General features: G+C 43.8%; 1 protein-coding gene across 1 annotated transcript; it reads right to left on the bottom strand.

Moving 5' to 3' along the window:
* Positions 1–9060: 9060 nt before the first annotated feature.
* On the bottom strand, positions 9061–10481 carry LOC138649104 (N-acetyllactosaminide beta-1,3-N-acetylglucosaminyltransferase 3-like). Its single transcript, XM_069739255.1, has one exon. It carries the CDS (start codon positions 10475–10477, stop codon positions 9314–9316), a length of 1164 nt encoding a protein of 387 aa, XP_069595356.1. The 5' UTR covers positions 10478–10481; the 3' UTR covers positions 9061–9313.
* Between the last annotated feature and the right edge of the window lie 2185 nt (positions 10482–12666).

Genomic DNA, 12666 nt, shown 5'->3' with positions numbered 1-12666 from the left:
AGTGAGTATGGCGCCATACTCCTGTCCAATACTGTGTAAGCAGAGCACCACATGAAGACCCCCCCACAGGCCGCGATCTACCCATTAAATGCCACTGTCAAACACTGACACTCGCACTTCCAGCAATCGTACCAGAAATACGCACACCGGTGACCCCCATCACATGATCATGGATCTCCGGTGTGTTGGCATGACAACCGGAGGTCTCCTGGAGACCTCTATGGTTGTCAGTGCCGGCTTGCTGTGAGCGCCACCCAGTGGTCGGCGCTCATAGCAAGTGATTAAATCTGCTGTATAGAGGCGATCTGATCATCGCCATTATGTAAGAGTCGATCAGGCTATGACAGCTTCTAGTCTAACATGGACACTATCGAAGCATGACAAAAGTAAAAAGAAAATGTTTTTAAAAATATAAAAAAAATATAAAAGTTCAAATCACCCCCCTTTCGCTCCATTCAAAATAAAACAATCAAAATAAAACCAAACATACACATAATTGGTATCGCCGCATTCAGAATTGTCAGACCTAGCAATAGAAAAAAGGAGTAACCTGATCGTTAAACGGCATAGCGAGGAAAAAGTCAAAACACCATAATTACGTTTTTTTGGTCGCCGCGACATTGCATTAAAATGCAATAATGGGCACTCAAAAGATCGTAACTGCACCAAAATGGTATCACTAAAAACGTCAGCTCGGCACCCAAAAAATAAGCCCTCACCCAACCCAATATCATGAAAAATGGAGACACTAATGGGTTTCGGAAAATGGCGCATTTTTTTTTTAACAAAGTTTGGAATTATTTTTCACCATGTAGATAAAAAAGAACGTAGACATGTTTGGTGTCTATGAACTCGTAATGGCCTGGAGAATCTTAGCGGCAGGTTAGTTTTAGTCTTTATTATTATTATTTATTATTATAGCGCCATTTATTCCATGGCGCTTTACATGTGAGGAGGGGTATACATAATAAAAACAGGTACAATAATCTTGAACAATACAAGTCACAACTGGTACAGGAGGAGAGAGGACCCTGCCCGCGAGGGCTCACAATCTACAAGGGATGGGTGAGGATACAGTAGGTGAGGATAGAGCTGGTTGTGCAGTGGTTTGGTCGATCGGTGATTACTGCAGGTTGTAGGCTTGTCGGGAGAGGTAGGTCTTCAGGTTCTTTTTGAAGGTTTCGATGGTAGGTGAGAGTCTGATATGTTGTGGTAGAGAGTTCCAGAGTAGGGGTGATGCGCGAGAGAAATCTTGTATGAGATTGTGGGAAGAGGAGATAAGAGGGGAGTAGAGAAGGAGATCTTGTGAGGATCGGAGGTTGTGTGCAGGAAAGTACCAGGAGACGAGGTCACAGATGTATGGAGGAGACAGGTTGTGGATGGCTTTGTATGTCATTGTTAGGCTTTTGTACTGTAGTCTCTGGGTAATGGGGAGCCAGTGAAGGGATTGACAGAGGGGAGAGGCTGGGGAATAGCGGGGGGACAGGTGGATTAGTCGGGCAGCTGAGTTTAGAATAGATTGGAGGGGTGCGAGAGTGTTCGAGGGGAGGCCACAGAGCAGGAGGTTACAGTAGTCAAGGCGGGAGATGATGAGGGCATGGACTAGGGTTTTTGCCGATTCTTGGTTTAGGAATGTACGGATCCGTGAAAAATTTTTGAGTTGAAGGCGGCAGGAAGTGGAAAGGGCTTGGATATGCGGTTTGAAGTAGAGATCTGTGTCAAGGATTACCCCGAGACAGCGAGCTTGTGGTACTGGGGAGAGTGGGCAGCCGTTTAATGTAATAGATAGGTTCGTTGGGGGGGGGTCGCGTGAGATGGGGGAAAGACAATGAATTCTGTTTTGTCCATGTTAAGTCTTTAGTGAACCTAGTAAAAAAGCCAAACAAAAAACAAGTGTGGGATTGCACTTTTTTGCAATTTCACCTCACTTCAAATTTTTGTCCTGTTTTCTATTACAGGACATGGTAAAACTAATGATGTCGTTAAAAAGTACAACTCACCCCACAAAAAACAAGCCCTCACACGGCCATATTGCCTGAAAAAAGTTATGACTCTGGGAAGAAGGTGAGTGAAAAAGAAGACGCCAAACCGAAAAAAGCCCCGGGGGTTAAGGGGTTAAGAATGGTGGTCTATTTTGTCTGGTTTTGACAACTTTATAACATCCATATTTACATTCACAATTAAAAAATATAAAATATCTAATAGAGTTAGTTTCCTATGGAATCTTTGCAATGCATTTATTAAAAGTGGATGCCGTATAACTGGTGTTTGTATGACATTCACTTTTTTGTGCGTGCATTGAAATTCAAACGCAAGTCTCATCCAACAACAGATAAGACTAGCGCCTGCTGCATTTTATTTTCTTACACACAATCAGTCCATGTAAAAAAAAACCTGATGTGAACTACCACTTTGATAAACATTGATCAGAGTGCTGTCCGTGTGTGGTTTGTTTTTGCATAAAAACAGAGCATAGACCAAAAAGTGAACTCAGTGCCATTATCCTTATAGAAGCACTCCCATCAAAGGTTTCATCTTCTTAATATATTTAAATCATTATATCATATAGCACTGTGTACGTACAATTGTTCATTTTATCTTTCTACCCAGTTAATTCTTCTGTTTTCTATTAGGTCTATGATATCACGTGATTAAAAACAGGCTAGCTGAATCTTTCTAAGCTCTATGTAGAAAAAGAAAGTCTCTTTCCCTGTATGAGTTATCCCCCTCTTCAACTCCTGACCCAACTGTTCCACTCCTCCCCACTGCCAGAGACTTTGCAATGAAGTAGAATTGCAGTTCTAATGATGATTCATGCAAGGGAAATAGACCTCCTGCTTCTACATAGCGCTTAGAAGGTGTTATGACCTGGTGGTCAGGACAATAGTGGACCTGGTGGATAAGAGCACACGGAATGACCTGATAGTTACTGATAATATAGGACGAGCTCTGAGATGTGGGAACTCTGCTGACCGCAATCCCTAATCCTATCAACCACACTAGAAATAGCCGTGGATTGCGCCTAACGCTCCCTATGCAACTCGGCACAGCCTAAGAAACTAGCTAGCCCTGAAGATAGAAAAATAAAGCCTACCTTGCCTCAGAGAAATTCCCCAAAGGAAAAGGCAGCCCCCCACATAAAATGACTGTGAGTAAAGATGAAAATACAAACACAGAGATGAAATAGATTTAGCAAAGTGAGGCCCGACTTACTGAACAGACCGAGGATAGGAAAGGTTACTTTGCGGTCAGCACAAAAACCTACAAAAAGACCACGCAGAGGGCGCAAAAAGACCCTCCGCACCGACTCACGGTGCGGAGGCGCTCCCTCTGCGTCCCAGAGCTTCCAGCAAGCAAGAACAATCGAAATAGCAAGCTGGACAGAAAAATAGCAAACCAGAGAAAAACAAGCAGTCACTTAGCTTCAGCTGGGAAGACAGGTCACAAGAACGATCCAGGAGTGAACTAGACCAATACTGGAACATTGACAGGTGGCCTGGAGCAAAGATCTAAGTGGAGTTAAATAGAGCAGCCAGCTAACGAATTAACCTCGTCACCTGAGGAAGGAAACTCAGAAACACCCACAGACACCAGAGAAAGTCCATGGACAGAACCAGCCGAAGTACCATTCATGACCACAGGAGGGAGCCCGACAACAGAACTCACAACAGAAGGATTCAGCTAGTCTGTTTTTAATCACATGATTTCACAGACCTAATAGAAAAGAGGAGGAGGAGGAGGAGGGGTCACCGAACCCTCACCAGAGCCCCCAGGCCGACCAGGACGAGCCAAATGAAAGGCACGAACCAGATCGGCAGCATGAACATCAGAGGCAAAAACCCAGGAATTATCTTCCTGACCATAACCCTTCCACTTGACCAGGTACTGGAGTTTCCATCTTGAAATACGAGAATCCAAAATCTTCTCCACCACATACTCCAACTCCCCCTCAACCAACACCGGGGCAGGAGGATCAACGGATGGAACCACAGGCGCCACGTATCTCCGCAACAATGACCTATGGAACACATTATGGATGGCAAAAGAAGCAGGAAGGGCCAAACGAAATGACACAGGATTGATAACCTCAGAAATCTTATACGGACCAATGAAACGAGGCTTAAACTTAGGAGAGGAAACCTTCATAGGAACATAACGAGACGACAACCAAACCAAATCCCCAACACGAAGTCGGGGACCCACACAACGCCGGCGGTTAGCGAAACGTTGAGCCTTCTCCTGGGACAATGTCAAATTGTCCACCACATGAGTCCAAATCTGCTGCAACCTATCCACCACAGTATCTACACCAGGATAGTCCGAAGACTCAACCTGCCCTGAAGAGAAACGCAGATGGAAACCAGAATTGCAGAAAAACGGCGAAACCAAAGTAGCCGAGCTGGCCCGATTATTAAGGGCAAACTCAGCCAATGGCAAAAAGGACACCCAATCATCCTGATCAGCAGAAACAAAGCATCTCAGATATGTTTCCAAAGTCTGATTAGTTCGTTCGGTTTGGCCATTTGTCTGAGGATGGAAAGCCGAGGAAAAAGACAAATCAATGCCCATCCTAGCACAAAAAGATCGCCAAAACCTCTAAATAAACTGGGAACCTCTGTCAGAAACGATGTTCTCCGGGATACCATGTAAACGAACAACATGCTGGAAAAATAGTGGCACCAAATCAGAGGAGGAAGGCAATTTAGACAAGGGTACCAAATGGACCATCTTAGAAAAGCGATCACAAACCACCCAAATGACCGACATCTTTTGAGAGACGGGGAGATCCGAAATAAAATCCATAGAAATATGCGTCCAGGGCCTCTTCGGGACCGGCAAGGGCAAAAGCAACCCACTGGCACGAGAACAGCAGGGCTTAGCCCGAGCACAAGTCGCACAGGACTGCACAAAAGAACGCACATCCCGTGACAAAGACGGCCACCAAAAGGATCTAGCCACCAAATCACTGGTACCAAAGATTCCAGGACGCCCAGCCAACACTGAACAATGAATTTCAGAGATAACTCTACTAGTCCATTTATCAGGGACAAACAGTTTCTCTGCTGGGCAACGGTCAGGTCTATCAGCCTGAAATTTTTGCAGCACCCGCCGCAAATCAGGGGAGATGGCAGACAAAATTACCCCCTCTTTGAGAATACCCGCCGGCTCAGGAACACCCGGAGAGTCAGGCACAAAACTCCTTGACAGGGCATCAGCCTTCACATTCTTAGAGACCGGAAGGTACGAAACCACAAAATCAAAACGGGAGAAAATTAACGGCCATCGAGCCTGTCTCAGATTCAACCATTTGGCAGACTCAAGATAAGTCAAATTCTTGTGATCTGTCAAGACCACCATGCGATGCTTTGCTCCTTCAAGCCAATGACGCCACTCCTCAAATGCCCACTTCATGGCCAACAACTCTCGATTACCAACATCATAATTGCGCTCAGCAGGCGAAAACTTTCTAGAAAAGAAAGCACATGGCTTCATCACCGAGCCATCAGAACTTCTTTGCGACAAAACAGCCCCAGCTCCAGTCTCAGAAGCATCAACCTCAACCTGAAACGGGAGCGAAACATCTGGCTGGCACAGCACAGGGGCAGAAGAAAAACGACGCTTCAACTCCTGAAAAGCCTCTACAGCTGCAGAAGACCAATTGACCACATCAGCACCCTTCTTGGTCAAATCAGTCAACGGTTTAGCAACACTAGAAAAATTAGCAATGAAGCGCCGATAAAAATTAGCAAAGCCCAGGAACTTTTGCAGGCTCTTCACAGATGTCGGCTGAGTCCAATCGTAAATGGCTTGGACTTTAACAGGGTCCATCTCGATAGTAGAAGGGGAAAAAATGAACTCCAAAAATGAAACCTTCTGAACTCCAAAGAGACACTTTGACCCCTTCACAAACAAGGAATTCGCACGAAGGACCTGGAACACCATTCTGACCTGCTTCACATGAGACTCCCAATCATCCGAAAAGACCAAAATGTCATCCAAATATACAATCAGGAATTTATCCAGGTACTCTCGGAAGATGTCATGCATAAAGGACTGAAATACTGATGGAGCATTGGAAAGCCCGAATGGCATAACCAGGTACTCAAAATGGCCCTCGGGAGTATTAAATGCTGTTTTCCATTCATCGCCTTGTTTAATACGCAAAAGATTATACGCCCCTCGAAGATCTATCTTGGTGAACCAACTAGCCCCTTTAATACGAGCAAACAAATCAGACAGCAACGGCAAAGGATACTGAAATTTGACTGTAATTTTATTGAGAAGGCGGTAATCAATACAAGGTCTCAAAGAACCATCCTTCTTGGCCACAAAAAAGAACCCTGCTCCCAATGGTGACGACGACGGGCGAATATGACCCTTCTCCAAGGATTCCTTTATATAACTCCGCATAGCGGCGTGTTCTGGCACAGATAAATTGAACAATCGGCCCTTAGGAAACTTACTACCAGGAATCAAATTAATTGCACAATAGCAATCCCTATGAGGAGGTAGGGCACTGGCTTTGAGCTCATCAAATACATCCCGATAATCCGACAAAAACTCTGGAACTTCAGAAGGAGTGGAAGACGAAATAGACAAAAATGGAACATCACCATGTACCCCCTGGCAACCCCAGCTGGACACAGACATAGATTTCCAGTCCAATACTGGATTATGAACCTGTAGCCATGGCAACCCCAAAACGACCACATCATGCAGATTATGCAACACCAGAAAGCGGATATCCTCCTGATGTGCAGGAGCCATGCACATGGTCAATTGGGTCCAGTACTGAGGCTTATTCTTGGCCAAAGGCGTAGCATCAATTCCTCTCAATGGAATAGGATACTGAAGGGGCTCCAAGAAAAAACCACAGCGCCTAGCATACTCCAAGTCCATCAAATTCAGGGCAGCACCTGAATCCACAAATGCCATAACAGAATAGGATGACAAGGAACAAATCAGAGTAACGGACAATAGAAATTTAGACTGTACAGTACCAATGGTGTCAGACCTAGCGAACCGCTTAGTGCGCTTAGGACAATCGGAGAAAGCATGAGTGGCATCACCACAGTAAAAACATAGCCCATTCTGACGTCTGAGTTCTTGCCGTTCAGCTCTGGTCAAAGTCCTATCACATTGCATAGGCTCAGGTCCATGCTCAGATAGTACCGCCAAATGGTGCACAGCTTTACGCTCACGCAAGCGATCTGAATGGCCAAAGACATAGGCTCATTCAGACCAGCAGGCATGGGAAATCCCACCATGACATCCTTAAGGGCTTCAGAGAGACCCTTTCTGAAGATTGCTGCCAGGGCACATTCATTCCACTGAGTGAGCACAGACCACTTTCTAAACTTCTGACAATATATCTCCGCTTCATCCTGACCCTGACACAGAGCCAGCAAGATTTTCTCTGCCTGATCCACTGAATTAGGTTCGTCATAAAGCAATCCAAGCACCAGGAAAAACGCATCAACATCACGCAATGCCGGATCTCCTGGCGCAAGGGAAAATGCCCAGTCTTGAGGGTCACCGCGTAACAAAGAAATAATGATCTTTACTTGTTGAACAGGGTCACCTGAGGAGCGAGGTTTCAAGGCAAGAAACAATTTACAATTATTTTTGAAATTCAAGAACTTAGATCTATCACCAAAAAAAAAATCAGGAATTGGAATCCCAGGCTCTGACATCGGATTCTGAACCACAAAATCTTGAATGTTTTGTACACTTATAGTGAGATTATCCATCAAAGAGGACAGACCTTGAATGTCCATGTCTACACCTGTGTTCTGAACCACCCAGATGTAAAGGGGAAAAGAGAGACAAAACACACTACAAAAAAAAATGGTCTCAGAACTTCTTTTATCCCTCTATTGAGATGCATTAGTACTTTGGGCCACCTGTACTGTTATGACCTGGTGGTCAGGACAATAATGGACCTGGTGGATAAGAGCACACGGAATGACCTGATAGTTACTGATAACATAGGACGAGCTCTGGGACGTGGGAACTCTGCTGACCGCAATCCCTAATCCTATCAACCACACTAGAAATAGCCGTGGATTGCGCCTAACGCTCCCTATGCAACTCGGCACAGCCTAAGAAACTAGCTAGCCCTGAAGATAGAAAAATAAAGCCTACCTTGCCTCAGAGAAATTCCCCAAAGGAAAAGGCAGCCCCCCACATAAAATGACTGTGAGTAAAGATGAAAATACAAACACAGAGATGAAATAGATTTAGCAAAGTGAGGCCCGACTTACTGAACAGACCGAGGATAGGAAAGGTTACTTTGCGGTCAGCGCAAAAACCTACAAAAAGACCACACAGAGGGCGCAAAAAGACCCTCCGCACCGACTCACGGTGCTGAGGCGCTCCCTCTGCGTCCCAGAGCTTCCAGCAAGCAAGAACAATCGAAATAGCAAGCTGGACAGAAAAATAGCAAACCAGAGAAAAACAAGCAGTCACTTAGCTTCAGCTGGGAAGACAGGTCACAAGAACGATCCAGGAGTGAACTAGACCAATACTGGAACATTGACAGGTGGCCTGGAGCAAAGATCTAAGTGGAGTTAAATAGAGCAGCCAGCTAACGAATTAACCTCGTCACCTGAGGAAGGAAACTCAGAAACACCCACAGCCACCAGAGAAAGTCCATGGACAGAACCAGCCGAAGTACCATTCATGACCACAGGAGGGAGCCCGACAACAGAACTCACAACAGAAGGATTCAGCTAGTCTGTTTTTAATCACATGATTTCACAGACCTAATAGAAAAGAGAAGAATTAACTGGGTAGAAAGGCAAAATTAGCAATTGTCAGTACACAGTGACACATGATGTCACATACCTAATAGAAAAGAGAAGAATTAACTGGGTAGAAAGGCAAAATTAGCAATTGTCAGTACACAGTGATATATAATGTGAAAAAACAATAAAGTAGAGATTTATATTGCTGGTTTATATCATGCAAGTAGCTTACTCTGTGTGATATGCTATGTGACCTCTTGGTCGCGTTACCAATATTTTGCGCCAAACGTTTCGTGCAACTTTAGGGCATTGGGCACTTTTATTCTGCTTACACCACCTCTTGGCTGATATACTTTAAAGAGACGTTTTTGGAACATTGAAGCAGAATTCTGGCACATTTTGCTTACTAAATCATCATCAATAATTTTAATAGAAAGGCAAACATTTTCCTAATCCCAGAAGACATATTATACTGGATAACTGAACAGATACAATGTAAAAATCTGCTACTTTATTCTTTTAAGACAACTCTGCATTAAAGCTAATAACTTCACATTTATGGGCATTCAGTTAAACTTAGTCACGTTTATCACTGTCTTTGAATGACTTAAACACAAATGTTTTGTGATCTGTAATGATTTCCACATAATTAACATTTCAAAAGGCATAAATTGATGGACCATGAGCATGTGCTGATAAATACAGGGATCAAAAGAATCAATATTATTTGGTACACTGATCCCCAAGGTGCGTATTCCATCATGATTTTCTGGTGTTAGCCCTGCTCTCTTCAGACACATTCCAAGATAAGCATCATCAATTGGAATTAATGGGATGTACTGAGATTCCTTGTGTATAGAGAAGGCTGTGAAGCTGGACATAAGAATGCCTCCACCACCACAGTAGGGGTCATATGAGTCAGCGGGAAAAATTTCTTTTGAGACATAATATTTGCTGTTCTTCTCACGGATTAGGGGCATCCCTTCATTCAGTGCCCCAACAAAGAGATGGCTCTTCATGCCTGTTATTTCTGTACTTTGCAGATACGTTATAACATTTAGTGTATGGACAAACACATCATCATCTCCATTAAATATAAACTGAGCACTTGGACACTTTTGTTCAAGCCAATGGTGGAAAAGGACTTGCTTTAAGGTTAAATTATAGAAAGAGTCTTCAAAATTCCACTGCAAAATATCTCTAAATATTTCACTCTCTGTGGACAGCAACTGCAACATCCGTTTTGTTTGCTCTTTATCCCTTGGGACACCACTAAGAAAGATTCTTTTCACTTTTGCGCCATTATAAGTCTTTTCTTTTCCCCAAGTTCTCCTGATAGCCTCACGACGCTCATAATTTCCAGGGGCAGTTTTAATGGCTAGCAAAAGAAAAACATCTTCATTATCAGGTCCACCACACTTCATGGGAGCGTCAAGCAGCAATGGAAAGGCTCTACAATGACGATAAACCAGAAAATCTTTAAAATTTTGTGTTTCGTTATTAAAAGTTGGCATGTTGTAAACAGAAATGTTTTCTGTACATATGACCTGTTGTAATTCTGTAGGAGCTGGATACGGATAAGGAATAGGCACATCTTCTGGATCTCTTTCATTAGGAACTTTAGGGTTGTTTGATACGAAAAGGAAGTGCAGTAGAATGACACCAACTGTTAATCTTAAAAGTAGTTGGCAACATTGTTTTATCCTGTTTTTTTTTGAAAGGCTTGGCATCTGAAATTATGCAGAAAAAAAATATACATTAGTATAATAACATTATCTGTGATATGATCTATTGTACTAAATTAGGATCATGAGTGTCCACAATATTACGGTGTTGTGGTCATTCCTCTTAGATCTATGTTGTGCAATGCAGTAAGCCCTATTTCATATTTGCCATAGTGGGATGACATTCTAGCACCGGTATTACAGCCTCCCAACAGCTTCCCGTTGAAAAACCTGGCTATTTATTGCTTGCGTTGAGAAACACGTGATGGTGTCTCTGTGGCTTCTCTACATGCATTTGCATATTTACCATAAGGGATGGGGGCAGTGTTCTGGATCACTGCGTTGAGAAACATGTGATGGTGTCTCCGCGGTGTTGGATGTTTTGATCTCCCTGATGTCATTCATCCTTATGTTTATAGTCCTTTTACTAGGCACTGCTCCTAATAGCCAGTTTCCTACTCCACACTGATGAGGGGCAAATACCCCGAAACAGCTGTCTGTGGATGGATACCATGTTTTGGCATAGGTGGTTTTCCTTTATGGATGCTGCCCTAGCCGTGGTTGTTCCTTCCCGGTGAAAGACCTGGCTATTAATTGCTTGCGTTGAGAAACACGTGATGGTGTCTCCGCGGCTTCTCTACATGCATTTGCATATTTCCCATAAGGGATGGGGGCAGTGTTCTGGATCACTGCGTTGAGAAACACGTGATGGTGTCTCTGCGGTGTTGGATGTTTTGATCTCCCTGAGGTCATTCATCCTTATGTTTATAGTCCTTTTACTAGGCACTGCTCCTAATAACCAGTTTCCTACTCCACACTGATGAGGGGCAAATACCCCGAAACAGCTGTCAGGAGTGATGTTTTCTGGAGGAATCCAGACCCTTTTGCAGAGAATTCTGTTTTTTTCTGTGGTAGTTTGTACCAACAGCTTTGAAAATGAGTTACGTGAAGAACACCATCCGAGTGACGTTGGAGCCATCTATCAGGGCAAGGAACAGCGTGGTCTTTATTGTTCGTGACCTTATTAAGGAAAAGGCTGGAGGAAATCGGGAGAACATCTATAGCATCAATGATTTCCCTAATCAAGGTAACTACGACATTACTTTTATGTCAGAGCATTATTGCCTGAATATCTATGAGTGGTTCCGGAATCATGCCAGAGATCCCTGTTTGAAGGGAGTGAAATGTGAACGACTGTTTGGTCTTCAGGAAAGGCAGGTGACTATCACTGTCTATAACCCCTTTACTGAACCTGCATTGTTGGAGAGCTTCCTCTCACAGTATTGTGACTTTGTTTCATAGGGAGAGAAGCAAGTGAACTGTTTAGGAATCTTCAATTGTCGATACAAGTATCGTGTAAGGTTCAGAAGAGATCATAGCAGTGTGGGTGGGTTCAGACACCCTCCGGCGAACTTTTCTGTGGCAGGGCACAGGAACTTTCCTAGAAAGCTTGAGTTCATATGAGGACAACCAGCAGAGGGCGCCCTCTTATGATCTCGAGCCTGGGAGCTTTCTAGGAAAGTTCCCACGATCTAGGGACAGACAGCAGAGGGCGCCTCACCGCAAATGAAGCTAAATATAGATCATTGACCTATATTTAGCTTCATTCGCCGGGGTTTTGCAGAAATGAGCAGCCTGCATTAGCAAAGCTCGTGGCTGCAGAATATTTTAACCCCTTCAGATGGATCTACATCGTTGGACGTGCCAGATCCTCGGAAGGTAAGTAAATTGTTGGTTTATTATTTTTTTTTATTTACAGATCGAGGGTCTTCAGTGAGTGGATTGAGAGTAGAATAAATTAACACAAAAGCCTTTGTGATTTTTTCAATAAATTAATTTTTAATAATGTGTGTGTGTTTTTTTTTTAACCCTTTACTAGTATTGGATTAATAATGGATAGGTGTCATAATTGATGCCTCTCCATTATTAATTTGGCTTAATGTCACCTTACAATAGCAAGGTGGCATTAACCCTTCATTACTCCATATCCCACCGCTACACGGGAATGGGAAGAGAGTGGCCAAGTGCCAGAATAGGCGCATCTTCCAGATGTGCCTTTTCTGGGGTGGCTGGGGGCAGGTGTTTTTAGCCAGGGGGGGGCCAATAACCATGGACCCTCTCCAGGCTATTAATATCTGCCCCCAGTCACTGGCTTTACTACTCTGGCGGAGAAAATTGTGCGGGAGCCCACGCCA

The sequence above is a fragment of the Ranitomeya imitator genome, chromosome 1 (assembly GCF_032444005.1).
Source record: "Ranitomeya imitator isolate aRanImi1 chromosome 1, aRanImi1.pri, whole genome shotgun sequence".
Classification (NCBI taxonomy): domain Eukaryota; kingdom Metazoa; phylum Chordata; class Amphibia; order Anura; family Dendrobatidae; genus Ranitomeya; species Ranitomeya imitator.
This window is presented reverse-complemented; position numbering and strand designations above follow the sequence as displayed.